This window comes from Gadus macrocephalus, chromosome 4 (assembly GCF_031168955.1).
Source record: "Gadus macrocephalus chromosome 4, ASM3116895v1".
NCBI lineage: Eukaryota > Metazoa > Chordata > Actinopteri > Gadiformes > Gadidae > Gadus > Gadus macrocephalus.
Window position 1 is genome coordinate 3252306 of NC_082385.1, and position 15994 is coordinate 3268299.

The 15994-nt window shown below is 45.6% G+C and overlaps 1 protein-coding gene and 1 long non-coding RNA gene across 2 annotated transcripts in view; both read left to right on the forward strand.

The window, feature by feature from the left end:
* LOC132454979 (pendrin-like) overlaps positions 1–8979 on the forward strand; it is a 17243-nt gene extending 8264 nt beyond the window's left edge. Inside the window, 13 exon segments of the mRNA XM_060048632.1 lie at positions 585–732; positions 2019–2132; positions 2474–2551; positions 3028–3123; positions 3842–3948; positions 4773–4842; positions 4926–5018; positions 5418–5513; positions 6265–6489; positions 6835–6889; positions 7490–7632; positions 7975–8058; positions 8224–8979. Of these exon segments, the coding sequence (XP_059904615.1) occupies positions 585–732; positions 2019–2132; positions 2474–2551; positions 3028–3123; positions 3842–3948; positions 4773–4842; positions 4926–5018; positions 5418–5513; positions 6265–6489; positions 6835–6889; positions 7490–7632; positions 7975–8058; positions 8224–8247 (1333 nt within the window). The 3' untranslated portion in view covers positions 8248–8979.
* A 4392-nt stretch (positions 8980–13371) lies between these two features.
* Positions 13372–15994, forward strand: LOC132454981 (uncharacterized). The gene is made up of 4 exons (XR_009525045.1): positions 13372–13598; positions 13995–14203; positions 14533–14671; positions 15981–15994. It is a non-coding gene; the product is annotated as an uncharacterized LOC132454981 (long non-coding RNA).

Genomic DNA, 15994 nt, shown 5'->3' on the forward strand with positions numbered 1-15994 from the left:
ATATACTGTACGTGATGTTCTGTGTGGCCCATCGTGCCTCTGTGCTATGATATAGATGATGTTCTACATGATCCTATGTTATGATGCATAGATATACATTATGTTCTGTACGGCCCTCCATGGCTCTGTGCTATGATATAGATGATGTTCTATATGATCCTATGTTATGATGCATAGATATGCATTATGTTCTGTACGGCCCTCCATGGCTCTGTGCTATGATATAGATGATGTTCTATATGATCCTATGTTATGATGCATAGATATACATTATGTTCTGTACGGCCCTCCATGGCTCTGTGCTATGATATAGCTGATGTTCTACATGATCCTATGTTATGATGCATAGATATGCATTATGTTCTGTGTGGCCCTCCATGGCTCTGTGCTATGATATAGATGATGTTCTACATGATCCTATGTTATGATGCATAGATACGCATTATGTTCTGTGCGGCCCTCCATGGCTCTGTGCTATGATATAGCTGATGTTCTACATGATCCTATGTTATGATGCATAGATATGCATTATGTTCTGTGCGGCCCTCCATGGCTCTGTGTCTGACGGTGTCCCGGCCCCCCAGCTTCGCCCCCCCGGGGGCCCCCGACACGGCGCTGTTCCCTGAGCTCCTGGGGGCCAGCGTGGCCACGGCCGTGGTGGCCTACGCCGTGGCCGTCTCCGTGGCCAAGGTGTACGCCGCCAAGCACGACTACACCATCGACGGCAACCAGGTGGGTGGGGGTCGCGGGGGGGGGGGGGGGGGTGTGTGTGTGTGTGTGCGTGTGTGCGTGTGTGTGTGTTCGTGTGTGTGTGTTCGTGTGTGTGTGTGTGTGTGGGTGGTTGGGGTGGGTGGTGTAGGTGTATGTGTGTGTGTGTGTGTGTGTGTGTGTGCGTGGGTGGAGGTCAGGGTGTGTGTGGGTGGAGGTTTGGGTGTGTTGGGGTTGGTGGTGTAGGTGTGTGTGTGTGTGTGTGTGTGTGTGTGTGTGTGTGTGTGTGTGTGTGGAGGTGTATGTGTGTGTGTGTGTGTGTGTGTGTGTGTGTGTGTGGGTGGAGGTGTGTGTGTGTGTGTGTGTGTGTGTGTGTGTGTGTGGGGGGGGGGGGGTGGAGGTGTGGCTGGGTGGGTCTGTTTTGGTTGGAGGTGTGTGTCTGTGTAGCTGGAGGTATGGAGGTTGTGTTTGTATGTGTGTGGGTGGAGGGTGTGTGTTTATGTGTGTGTGTGTGTGTGCGTGTGCGTGTGTGTGTGTGCGTGTGTACACTGATGAGTCAGATCCATTAATCTAACTTTAACAGGCTCCTGTTGTCGTCAGTGCCCACTTCATATCTTATCACGCAGCTAGTACAATGAGTTTTCATTGTGTTTGCTCTATGTTTAATACAAGTACCCTTAGCGGTAGCTTGATGTGGCTTACAAAAACAATTAATGATTATGCTAAATCATTACAGTTTATTACATAACAGGGATTATTATGTTCGCTACCTTGTTTCCGTGTGTGTGCGTGTGTGTGTGTGTGTGTGTGTGCGTGAATCTAATTTGTGTGTGTGTGCTTGGGTGTGTGTGTGTATGGGTGTGTCTGTATGTGTTCCTCTGTGTTTCGGTGTGTGTGTGTGTGTATTTTTGTGTGCTTGCGTGTGTGTTTTTGTTTCTGTATGTGTGCACGTGTGCGTGTCTGTATGCGTGTTTGTGTTTTTTTGTGTGTGTGTGTGTGTGTGTGTGTGTGTGTGTGTGTGTGTGTGTGTGTGTGTGTGTGTGTGTGTGTGTGTGTGTGTGTGTGTGTGTGTGTGTGTGTGTGTGTGTGCGTGCGTGTGTGTGTATTCTTGTGTGTTCCACTGTTTGTGTGTGCGTGTGTTCTTGTGTGTGTGTGTGTGTGTGCGTGTGTGTGTGTTCGTGTGTGTGTGTGTGTGTGCGTGTGTGTGTGTTCTTGTGTGCGTGTGTGTGTGTGTGCGTGTGTTCTTGTGTGTGTGTGTGTGTGTGTGTGTGTGTGTGTGTGTGTGTGTGTGTGTGTGTGTGTGTGTCTAGGAGCTGCTGGCGTTCGGCGTGAGTAACGTCTTCTGCGGCTATTTCTCCAGCTTCGTGGCGAGCACGGCTCTGTCACGCACCGCCATCCAGGAGAGCACAGGGGGGAGGAGCCAGGTACACTCTCTCTCTCTCTCACTCTCACTCTCACTCTCACTCTCTCTTTCTCTTTCTCTCGTCCTCTCTCTCTCTCTCTCTCTCACTCTCTCTTTCTCTCGTCCTCTCTCTCTCTCTCTCTCTCTCTCTCTCTCTCTCTCTCTCTCTCTCTCTGTTGCTCTCGTATGCACACAAATAAAGACACATACAAACAAACACAGCAAAAACAAATGTATGAGAGGTCACACTCAACAAGTCTCATGTGATCGCACACACACACACACACACACACACACACACACACACACACACACACACACACAGCCGGGCGTCCTCCTGCCATGTGTGTGTCTGTGCTCTAGGTGGCCGGTGTCCTCTCCGCCCTGATCGTCATGGTGGTCGTCCTGGCCCTGGGACAGCTACTGGAACCACTGCAGAAAGTAGGGAGGGTGTGTGTGTGTGTGTGTGTGTGTGTGTGTGTGTGTGTGTGTGTGTGTGTGTGTGGGGGTGGGGGTGGGGGTGTGCGCGTGTGTGTGTACACGTGTGTATAGTCATTCATTTAATCGCATAAGGGACACATCTTTACAAGTTTATAAAACAATTGCTAAAGTTTACGCCAGCCCAACATATAATTGTGTTCATAACTCAATAACTTGGTTTTACAACATTGGATAACATTAGCTTGTGATAGCTAGCATTAGCTCATGAAAGACCTCTCACTGGCCTTGTGTTCTTCACTTTAGCTTACATTGGCTCATGATAGCTAGCATTAGCTCATTAATGACTTCTCATTGGCCTTGTGTCATTCACTTTAGAGAAGCTCATGATAGCGAGCGTTAGCTCATGAACGACTTCTCACGGCCTTGTGTTCTCAACGTTAGCTAACATTAGCTCACGGTTGGCCCTGGGTTCACAGTCGGTGCTGGCTGCCATCGTTATCGCCAACCTCAAAGGGATGTTCCTGCAGGTCACCCAGGTTCCCAAGCTATGGAGGCAGAGCCCGGCCGACTGTGTGAGTACAACCCTACAGCGAGTCACTCATAGAAACACATGGTAGCCTACACTGTGAAAGGACAATGCTGTTGCCATGACGATTTTCCCCTGGATTATCCCAATGTTCAACTGCCGTAATGTGAAATTGCTTGTGGTAATAATAAGGCCGTACTTATACCTATTTTCTGTGGCTATTGATTTCAAGCGACGGCAAAAACAACAGCAAATTTGATAGTGGTATTTTCAAAGAATCAAATGAACCTCCCTTACGTCACATATTTAAGGGCCAAAGTCCAACGATTTAATTCATCCTAATGGTGGATTCTGCTGACAAACAGCAACACTCTGTGAAGGCTGTGTGACATCTGTTTAGTACTTTAGCACTGCCAATTCAAAATCACACTTTTATTTGACGCCAACAAATATCAGAACAGAGGCCATAATATAATTTACTGGTTTCGACTTGATCGCTACCATGGTGACCGCAATAAAGCACCAGTGAGACTTGTCACGCCCCTCATACCAGTCTTTCTCCTGTCTCGTGCCAGTTTGCCAGATCTGTCTCTCCTTACGTGACATATGTGGGTCTTGTGGACAAATGGGTTGATGAAGATGATGCTGATGAGAAAGATGATGTTGATGATGATGATGACGATGCTCTCGATGCTGTCTCCCTGGATGAGGATGATGATGATGATGAGGATGATGAAGATGCTCTCGATGCTGTCTCCCTGCAGTTCATCTGGCTGTCCACCTGCGGTGCCTGCGTGGTCCTGGGACTGGACGTGGGGCTACTGGTCGGCCTCCTCTTCCAACTGGGAACGGTGGTGGTCAGAACCCAGTTGTGAGTGTATGGTCCCAACCCTTCGTTTTTTTCCGTACAGACAGAGAGAGCGAGGGAGATGCATAAGATTCGAACAAGAGTGTGTCCCATACAATAACGATACGATACAGATTTCAGTCGGTAGGGTCCAGGTTTGAATCCCCAAACCTCGAACCCAGATCTGTTACCAACTATCGAGAGGCGGGGGGGGGGGGAGGGGGGGTTAAGTCAAGTCGAGACCAATTTATTTACAACGGCTTTTAAAAAACACTTGAGTGCACTGACGTGATTTACAGAAGTTCATGTATTTCCTTTTTTATATTATTTCCTCTTTCGCTCCGTATTTATAACCAATGAAACCCAAATTGCCCGTGGTCAACTTGATGGCCGGCCGTATGGGAACATCTTGATTTGTTTAGGTGACACAAAAAACGGTCTTCAACCATAAAACCTCATCCACGGAGTGCCAAACACGCAGACATACTTTCACCAATTAAATTGAAATACTACGGTGATTATACAACCTCAAGGTTTGGCGAAAGCCTGAGGGATTAAATTATTTTACGATCAAACACCTTTTGCTGTTCCATCGCTAAAATAAGATAAGCGGCCATATAAGGCCGAGATTGTTTCTTTACAATCGGACGGGTGCAATGTTCGCCGCAGACTAGAGATCAGGCCATCTGCGGTTTTATCCTGTCAAAATAAAATCCCACGCAGACAATTAAAATGCAGATGGAAACATTTCACCCCGAGCTGCCGATGTGGAAACTCTGACATGCTGCATATTGAACCACTAAAACACTCAGTAGGTCCTCACTCATTGCTCATCCTTCTTATCTTAGCCCTGCATGCTCCACTCTGGGGAATATTCCCGGCACTAACCTGTACAGGGACTTGAAAGACTACAAACATGTAAGCTCAAACTCAAGCACTTCACTCTTTTTGAGCTTTCATGTTAGTCCATGTTGAGCTGAAGTCTCGTCTCGCCCAATCAGATCTCAGAGATCCCCGGGGTTAAGATCTTCAGGTGCAGCTCCCCTGTTTACTTCGCCAACGTCGACTACTTCAAGGACCGCCTGCGGGCCGCCGTGAGTGGATTCCCCCCCCGCAGGATGGGCACAATTGTCAAGTGTTTACAAAATTTAGAATTCAAGATCGACGTTTCCTCCTCCGGAAGTTGAAGCTAGCATCACGATTGAGATCTTCGAGATGCCTGGGACTTTCTGTCGCTAGCCGATGTTATCTTTATTCGTTTACCTTACCAGAATGAACTTAATAATCGACAGGGCAGACAAAATCATGAACTTAATAATCAACAGGGCAGACAAAATTATGAACTTAATAATCAACAGGCCTGACCGAATCATGAACTTAATAAACAACAGGGCAGACTAAATCGCTCGAAGCACCTTTTTTACTGCTCTTTCACGCGTGTCCGAAAACCGTTCCATGATGTTGAAACACAAATGTGTTTTCTGGCCAAACAGGTGGGCTTCGACGCCGTCAGAGTGTTCAAAAAGAGGAGCAAGGCACTGAAGAAGATCCACAAGCTCATCAGGAAGGGCCAGCTGAAGGCCACGGAGGTACAGGCTCCCCGTCGCAGACCCCGCTCGCTCCCCTGAGGCCGAAGCTACCCGCCGCTACTCGACACAAGCACTCGGTTCCTCCCTTCCTACAAGTGCTCACTGCATTCCGGCACCCGGCTCTCCTCCTCAAAGTGTTTACGTCCCCGTACACAGAGGATGTCCTCCTCGCTCCACGATTGGCTGTTGAAGGGCTGTTGTCTTCAACGCTCCGAGGAAATGTCAGGAACTGGAGCTTGCCCTCAGATAAACTTGTTTGATGATCCTCTGTACCGATCAATGATGTCAGAACTGAACTCACAACTTTTGCGAAAGTTATGAAAGTTAAATCAGTCGTGAGACGTCCATGACCGATTTAAAATGCACTGGGGTGGCACAAGGCAACACACTAGACGAAACACCAACCACTACAAGATGTTGTTTGTTGTGGTTGTTGGTTTTGGTCGAAAGACCGCAGTGATACCCACCATGTGACCTGGAAAGGTTCTGGTTTGTTTGAAGGCCTACTGGAGGTTTTAGGAGAAGCTTAGAAAAGTGGTTGCTTTCTCAAGAGAGGTCATCCCCGAGCTACTTGACAGTTGGAGACAGTTTTAACACCTTAATGACAGTACTTGCAGGATAGAGTAGGATCTCTGGTTTTGGACCATTGCGTTGGGAAAAGGTACCAGGTTTGAGCCAACGATGTCCACAACTAGCGCTGGACGTATTGGTATTATTTTATAGATGTTGTGCTTGCTGTGATTGGTTTCAGACAGGCCTGGTCCTCACCGAGGACCAATCCCCCGGCATGGAGAACAAAGGCTTCCAGAGTGACCACGACGACGGGGGGCGGGACCACAGGGTTGAGGTGCCCGTGGATTGGACGGCCGAGCTGCCCGTCAAGGTGTCAGTGCCCAGGGTGGACATCCACAGCCTGGTTCTGGACTTCTCGGCCGTGTCCTTCCTGGACGTGGTGGCTGTCAATCGCCTCAGGCTGGTGGGCTTCTGCTGTTGACTGTGGGGTCCTTAATCAACCATTAGTTAACTGGAGTTAATGCAGTCATAAGCATTAGTTAACATGAGTTAATGCAGTGATAAGCATTAGTTAACATGAGTTAATGCAGTGATATGCATCAGGTAACATGAGTTAATGCAGTCATAAGCATTAGTTAACATGAGTTAATGCAGTCATAAGCATTAGTTAACGTGAGTTAATGCAGTGATAAGCATTAGTTAACATGAGTTAATGCAGTGATAAGCTAGAAAATGCTAAATGTTCAAATTAATTTAATGAATTTTATTGAGTCTGTTACTCTCTCTTTCATTCTCTTTCTCTCTACAGGTAATCAAAGAGTTCCTGCGCATCGGAGTCACAGTTTACGTCACAAGCTGTCACGGTACTGAAATAATTATTTAATGTAAATCCTCATCCTCATCGTCATGCACTTATCCTGGTTCGTTATTTTTTTATAAAGGATATTTCAATGTTCAAAAATCATTTTTTTCACTTGACCGTTGTAACACTGTCTATCATATAACTTATGTTTAACAAGTGAAATGTGTTGATTAAATGTGTGTGTGTCTCTCTCTCTCTCTCTCTCTCTCTCTCTCTCTCTCTCCTTCTTCTTCTTCTTCTTCTTCTTCTTCTTCTTCTTCTTCTTCTTCTTCTTCTTCTTCTTCTTCTTCTTCTTCTTCTTCTTCTCATTAATTCCAATTGCAATTGAATGTTAAAACATTCTAACACCGTCATTGTGTCCACTTACTCACTCACTCACTCACTCACTCACTCACTCACTCACTCACTCACTCACTCACTCATTTACCCACTCACTATCTTTCTTTCTTTCGCTCTCTCTCTTCCTGTCTGTCTCTCTCTCTCTTCCTGTCTGTCTCTCTCTCTCTTCCTGTCTCTCTCTCTCTTCCTCTCTCTCTCTCTCTCTCTCTTCTCTCTCTCTCTCTCTCTCTCTCTCTCTCTCTCTCTCTCTCTCATGATACAGATCAGGTGTTGAGGGAATTGGAGGCCATGGTCTTCTTCGATGATGTGGTGACCAAAGACCTCCTCTTCGTCTCTGTCCATGACGCCGTCCTTCACATCCAATCACAGGCCAGGACGCCTGCTCATGATGTCATTTCCGAACAGGTAAGGACCTCCTTATTTTTACCTGCTGAGGCAAAATTACGAAGAATTCAAACATCAATTAAATAATTGTGATGTGTATGAAATCATTTGTTTATTAATGTCATTGTGCGAATCAGCCGATAGCATTAGTTCAACTTTCCTTTTTTGGAGGTTTCTCACATAAACAATCCAAACATATGAGCAGAATCGCCTTTTGCTCATATGCAAAAGCCACCTTTATGAGTTGAAAAGACATAACCAGAATGATCAATTAGATTAACTTAATTGTAGGTTTAATCAAAAACATGTGTGTGTGGGTCACGAATCTAAAGTTGTGTTATTTGCTGGTTTGTTTGTGTTCAGCTTTCAGCACTGCAAGACAACAAGGACCCATGCCTGCTTGAGAAGGATGAGGACCTGATGGAGACCTCTGACAATCAACACACAGTAAGTCCTTCCTCAAGTTGCCACCACATTCATGCCCCGTCCACACAACTTTAAGAGTGTTCTTAATATTCTTAGTGTTTAATTATTGCATATGTATTAGTAGTAGTCGTGTTAGTCTTGGTGTTGTTATAATTATAATTTGTGTTGTTGTTATTGCTTTAACAGGCGTTCCACGGGCTTTCAAACTAGCACACACCCGACCGGAGGTCTTCCATCTCCAGAGAGAGGACTACTCTGGACCCGGTCTCCCCTCGACCCGGTCTCTGCAGAGGTCTGGACCCCTCAGGCCCTCAGAGGCCCCCAGTCCCCTGGTTTAAGGTTATGCCTGACCTTTGACCTTCCACCTATGACCTTTGACCTTATTCAGGGGGTCGGAGCGTTTAGTGGCTCCGGCGCGCATTTCCCTAGGGAAAGGTTCCGGGTTCGATCACCAGTGTCAGGCAGCCTTACCTAGGCACTGTTGAGCAAGAAGACTTTAACCCCCCCCCCCCCCCCCCCCTTGCCTTCTCCTCGTTAAGTCGCTTTGTGTTGAATATAAGGTTGTGTGTTGAATATCATTACTAACTGTGTGCACCTTTGTGCCGAGGTACTACCCTGAATAAACAGGACAATGTCGCGGACACTCGTCAATGACAACGGAAGCTCCTGTTTGACTCGTGTTGCGAGGACAGGAAAGGCCTGCCTTCAGGTTGTTGCGTGTTGTGTGTTGTTACGTTTAAGTGCTTCTCTGGTGAAGTCCTGCCGAGGTTGCGGGATTGACTCCCACTGGGGGCCTCGTCCCTTGCTTAGAACGTACGCACTTTACGGCAGCGCAAGATGCGGCAAAAAAAACATCCACCGAATGCAGACATTGCATACATGCTGAGGTGTTAATGAAAAATAAAGCGTGATGATTGATTATCTTGTGGTCCGGCCTGGATTGTCTTTGTTTACGTGTGAGTGATCAAACCGGCATGCCCTTTAGAGAGTTTGTTTCAGAGTAGACTTAACAATATAAACACCAGCGGCTCAACAATAGACAAGAATAGATGTGTTGTGCCTGGTACTTGATGGGGGGGGCGGGGGATGTGGGCGGACAATGTGTGTTTCCCGTTGCGACTTTCGCCCGACTGTTGTTGTTTGTGTTAGCGTGGAGCGCTGAGAGGAGGACAAGAGAGGCGTAAACACGGACCAACGCTCCCCTCTGGAAGAGAAGGCACACACACACACATGCACGAACGCTCACGCACGCATACTCACGCATGCACACAGACACACAAACACATGTACATGCACAAGCAGACACACACACACACACACACACACATGCTTGCAAACACGAATGCATAGAAACACGCATGCACATACACACATACACACACACAGACACACCCATCCCCCCATCATCCAGCCAAGAGTTATAAATACTTTGTTGTCTCTTTGTTGTCTCTATGTCCGTCTGTCGCGGACAGACGGACTGCCAACAAGCAAACACAGACAGACAGACATACAAACAGACTGTCCGTCTGTTTGTGTTTGTTTTTGATATAGTTAAGATTTCTCTATTTATTGAGAGAGATATTTTCTTAATGCCTCGGCATATAAGAACATTATAATTACAATATTATCACCGGATAAACAGAACAACAATCAAATCTATTCTGCGCTCTCTCTGTTATTATCTCTCGACTTACTAGTTAATTTCCCTGATCTACTTCCCGACTTTGATTCTGTTATCACTTAGGTGTTATATGATGAATTCATCACCTCAAATTGAACAGGAAAACACCTGAAAACATTCCCAGGGGTGTTCCCATGTGGAATGCAGTCCGAAGGCCTACGTGACCACACAGTGTTATTAATGAGGGGTCGAATGTTTGTTCTTCTCTGCTCAAACATGGGGGACACATTATCACCTGAGACAGACGTTGTACATCGATAAAGGCCTGGGGCAGATACGTCACCGTAACACCACTGTACACACAAACACGCACACACACATGCATGTACACACACATACACATGTACACACACACACACACATACACATGTACAAACACACACACAAACACACACACACACACACACACACACACACACACACACACACACACATACACACACACACACACACACACAAACACACACACACACACACACACACACACACACACATGCATGTACACACATACACATGTACAAACACACACACAAACACACACACACACACACACACACACACACACACACACATACACACGTACACACACACACACACACACACACACACACACACACACACACACACACACACACACACACACACACACACACACACACACACACACACGATAAACAGCGTAGACATTCATTAGATATCGCAACCCATTAATCCTGTGTATCTCACCAGCCCTCCTAAAAGGGCAGAATGACCTGCGTGGGGAATGCCTGGAGACAGGAGGGACGGTTCTACTCAACACATCTGGTCAGAGGGAGTTTGGTAGTACTCTACGACCCAGGTGGCAACACTCACAAACTAATTAATATTAGAGCCGGCAAACTCTTCTTCATTTAGGGTCGATCCTAAAGGGAGAAGGAGCAGAGGTCAGGTGACCGGATCACCCTAATTCGTCTCCCGATTACGTGAGTTTAACTTATGAGGAAATTGAGTCGTGCTTTGACAATGAGGATGAGGGACTTGTCGGGGGAGAAAAAACGCGTGACGTCGGACCACAAGCTGAAGAAGGTTCATCGAGTGTTGGCCTCAGGAAACATCGAACCAATGATGTTTATCAGCTGTTTCGTATAATAAACTACGTCACTCAAGGCTAACTCATGGAATAGTACTCCTTCGATTGCCCCGATGGTGTTGATTTACTACAGTCAATCTATGATCGAATGGTCCAGATAAGCCTGCGTCATCTTGATACAGTTATGATTCATTTATTATTTTTAATTATTATTTTAAATAGGATTGAAAAAAATGGTTCTGTCAGGGGATTACTAGATGGTGTTTATCTTCCTGTTTGTTTACCCTGGGTTCTCCAGGGATCAACCGATTCTTGGGTAACAGTCATGGGACAGGGGGGGACCAGGAAACGCTTTCAATGCGGGAATGTTCCACATTTACTGAAAGGATTTCCTCAATCATGGACGGTTTATTTTCTTTCCAGGAAGGCTGTTTTCCGTCTTTCTCCTTGTTTCCTAGATTCATTGGTTCAAAGGTGCTTAAGTTAGTTGGTTCCTGGTTCCTTGGTTCCTAGGTTCCTGGGTTCCTAGATTCCTTTGGCTTTTAGGCGCTTAGGTAAATTGGTTCCTAGATTCCTTGGTTCCTTGATTTCTAGGTTATTGGTTCCTAGATGTCTTGATTCATAGGTTCAAAGGTGCATAGGTAAGTTGAATTCTGGTTCCAAGAGTCCTTGAATCCTTGGTTCCTTGGATCCTAGGTGCCTCGACCTCGTGAGCCTTTTGCTTTGTTCTCTTAAGTTTTGAACACTCTCGGTGTTCTGAAAACTCACGGTGATAGCTAACGCACCTCTGCGGGTGAGGTTTTAGATCGCAGCGGAGACATAGCCCAGCCCCGCATGCTTCAACTTATTACTTGCTTTCTTATCTCCTTTTTTCCTTAGTTATTTATTTGAGGATTCACTTATCAGCTTATTGACAGCCTCAGGCTGGTATTATGGTTTGGATCATCGCTGTCTTCCATATGCCTCACCTTATTCATTGCTTTATTGTGTACTTATTGAGTGTGTGACTCATTCTTCACTCCGTGACTTAGTGTAAAATTTCTGTTTACTATGAAGGCCTGTGATCTCAGAAGATACCCATGTTGAGTGTGAAGATGTGTGTCTGGGTATGCATGGAGCTAGGTTCCCCTAAATGCATTCAGTTGGTTGCAATCTGCAACCTGAACACTAGATTTCACTAAATCCTACACACTGCACCTTTAAATACAGTAAACTTGGGTAAAAGGAGTACTTTCCCTGTGCACCATGTTGAATGAGGGGCAATAAGATTCTACCCACAGAGGGGCAGGTTAATTTGTACTGATTGATTCAGACCCTTATTCTATCTTAACAACCTTGCGTTACTGCACTGGATGTGTGAGTTTCTTTAGGCCCCGTTTACACGAGGACGCTTGCGGGTGAAAACGACAAAATATTTTATCGGAAGTGCCTTTCGTTTAGACGGTGACAGCGTTTTTGGGGCATGAAAACGCATAAATCTGAAACCACCCTCCAGAGTGGAAAAGTTGAAAACGCTCCAAACTGCCAAGACGCAAAACACTGCTCAGATCTGCTCACGTCGCGTACGCGTTTACGTCACATACATGTGCCAGTACAAGGAAATAAACAAACATGTCAGATTATTTCCATGCGTCGGACCTTCAAGCTGCTCTGTCAGCTCTAACAAGCATACAGGAGTATTTCCACGAAATGTACAGGATATTTACAGATAGTATTACTGAACATAGAAGGATCTTTTTGGTTTTTGCGGCACGGATAAGAGAAGGAAGATTCTACGCATGCGCTCAGACATGGCGGTGTTGTGTGATAGTCTATCACAGCACCACCTAGCAGCCTGGCATGCATACCCAATCGAATTCCACACACTTTTGCGTCACCGTATGCACGCAGATTTCCTCCCGAAAACGCTTGTCTAAACGCAGAATAAAAAGTGAAGACGCAACGCCACTTTTGCGTCTTCTGTTCAGACCGTCATCGTGTAAACGTAGCCTATAATTGATAAGACTATCATTCGACAGGAGACGAGGTGACCAAAGTTCTTAAATCACTTTTCTTCACAAATCACAAATATTTAATCGTGATTAATCGCATTAATGTCATAGTTAACTCACGATTAATCGCGATTAATCGCACATTATTTTTCTATGCTAAATATCCCTTGATTTCTTTGTCCCATTAATTCTTCTCATTTTAATTCTCTTATCAACATGGTGAAGTGCATCGGCTTGCCTTGTGCAAATGATTTTTTATTGATAACAACATTCGCATATACTGATCAAAACAGGACGATACAAAAAAATAGCCTATGGTGCAATTAAACGACTGCTTTGAACAAATGTCATTCGAACATAGCAGTCAGGCTACTGTTTCTTTGTTTTGAGCCAAAGAAAAAAATAAAAAAAAGTTGTTTTTTTTTAATAAAAGAATTGCGTTAATCGCGCGATAAAAAAATCAACGGCGTTAAAATTGGTTTGCGTTAACGCCGTTAATAACGCGTTTAACTGACAGCTCTAATATATACATAATACACTTACTGCCACACAAAACAGGTGGAATAAAATGTTGCCAAAAATGTGGATAAGAAGCTAATGCGCACAATGGTCAAGTATAGGCTTGGCACACAGACCTCATTATACCGCCTGTTAATAATTACAGTTGTGATAAGATGGCCCAGATTTGAGGACTTGAAGTGGATGGTGTTCGGAATAATGTGGACAGTAGATCTTCGACGGCCGTGCTGAGAAGGAGACATTTCTGAGAAGAGGAGTTTGGAGAAAAAAAAAACGGATTACTATTAAACCAAGGCTCTAGGTGAGGGTTCAAGTTGGTACATTTGGTATTTGTCATCTTTGTATCATTAAGGCACTGACACCGATAATGTTATCTGAGTCGCAGATTGCGAAATTTTACTCAATCTATTTTGCCATGTTTTTGGGTCAATCCCAACATATTTGGCAGAACTTACAAAAAAAAATAGTTTGGCCGCACCTTGAGTAAGACCTGCTAGGGTATATCTCCACTCTTGTGGTCCAGAAGCTGTAGAAAGAGCAGGTCCAAGTAGGTTGACCTAAACGATGATGTGCACCCCTGTTGGTGACCATGGGGGCAAACTCGCTTCTTTGTTGTCCTCCCCCCCCCCCCCCTCCCCATTGGCTTTGAGATGTGGCGTTCAAAGGCGCTAACCCTAATGTGATTATCGGGTACCAGAGCCACGTAGACGACCCTCCACCAGAGCCACCAGAACCAGGAGCAAGAGAGGACTTCTGAGGAGGCGTTGGCGAGATGGCGATGAGACCGCGGGAGCAGCAGTACAAGGTGGACAGGCCGCTGTATTCGGTGGACAGCTTTGAGGAAGAGCATGAGAAGGTCTACAGGCAGCGCAAGTCGCTGCTGGACCACGTCAGGCAGTACTTCACGTAAGGAGCGTTGCGTTTTACCGGGTTTTCTGGCTGGACTTGAACATAGCATGCTCAGTTGGAGGCCAGAGTGGTGCTGTGGTGTTGAATATATTTAATTACTTTTTTGGAAGTAAATTACAGTATTTTTTAAATAGTTTTGTATACATTTTCTGTGAGAGTGAGCCCCCTTCATTCTGTCTTGTGATGAATCTATTCACATTTTACAGTATTTTCGCTCACTATTCAGTAGCTTAATCAGAAATTACTTTCTTCTGGTGTGTGATCAGGACAAGATTTCTCAACATTTTCATTTATTTCTTTTTTTTTATTTTCTTTGACTTGTGCAGGTGTGATGCCAGAAGGGTTAAGAACACTGCGCTGTCCCTCCTGCCTATTATTGGATGATCAGGATCTACCAGATCAAGGAATGGTTGCTAAGCGACATTGTGTCTGGAGTCAGCACTGGGCTGGTGGCCGTCTTACAAGGTAGGCTGAAAGCTGACAACCAACCGTGGAAAACACACAAAGTTCGGCAAGTTATTATTTCACAAGAAATGAAATAGTCTCCAATCTACCGTAAACTCAGTGTCTTCAGGAAAATGAATTTAGTCAATATTTAATAGTGATAAGGGGCAGGATAATAAAACATCAAACCACATTGCGCTATCTATTTTTCTAGTTATGGTTCAATATCTAACTAAGATGGTATCTCTATGTATGTATGTATGTATGTGTGTGTGTGTGTGTGTGTGTGTGTGTGTGTGTGTGTGTGTGTGTGTGTGTGTGTGTGTGTGTGTGTGTGCGTGTGTGCATGATTACGGTATGCGTTCATGTGTACGCGTGCCTGCCTGCCTGCCTGCCTGCCTGCCTGCCTGTGTGCCTGCCTTTGTCTTTGTCGTCTGTTCCGTCTGGTCTGCCGTCAGACAGACAGACTGACGGACAGACGGTGGTTCTACAGTTGGTTCTAGTGTGTTCTACAGGTGGTTCTACAGGTGGTTCTACAAGTGGTTCTACAGGTGGTGGAGAGTGGGTTCTACAGGTGGTTCTACAGGTGGTTCTACAGGTGGTGAGAGCGGGTCTACAGGTGGTTCTACAGGTGGTTCTACAGGTGGTTCTACAAGTGGTTCTAGTTTGTTCTACAGGTGGTTCTACAGTTGGTTCTAGTGGGTTCTATAGGTGGTTTTACAGGTGGTTCTAGTGAGTTATATAGGTGGTTCTACAGGTGGTTCTACAGGTCGGTGAGAGTGGGTTCTACAGGTGGTTCTAACAGGTGGTTCTACAAGTGGTTCTAGTTTGTTCTACAGGTGGTTCTACAGTTAGTTCTAGTGGGTTCTACATGTGGTTCTACAGGTGGTTCTAGTGAGTTATATAGGTGGTTCTACAGGTGGTTCTACAGGTGGTTTTACAGGTGGTTCTAGTGGGTTCTACAGGTGGTTCTACAGGTGTTCTACAGGTGGATCTACAGGTGGTTCTACTATTGGTTCTAGTGAGTTATACAGGTGGTTCTACAGGTGGTTCATACAGGTGGTGAGAGCGGGTTCTACAGGTGGTTCTACAGGTGGTTCTACAGGTGGTTCTACAGGTGGTGAGAGTGGGTTCTACAGGTGATTCTACAGGTGGTTCTACAAGTGGTTCTAGTGTGTTCTACAGTGGTTCTACAGTTGGTTCTAGTGGGTTCTATAGGTGGTTCTACGGGTGGTTCTATAGGTGGTTCTACAGGTGGTTCTACAGGTGGTTCTACAGGTGGTCCTACAGGTGGTCCCAGGGGTCTTACAGGTGTGTCCGTCCCCTCCAGGTCTGGCCTACTGC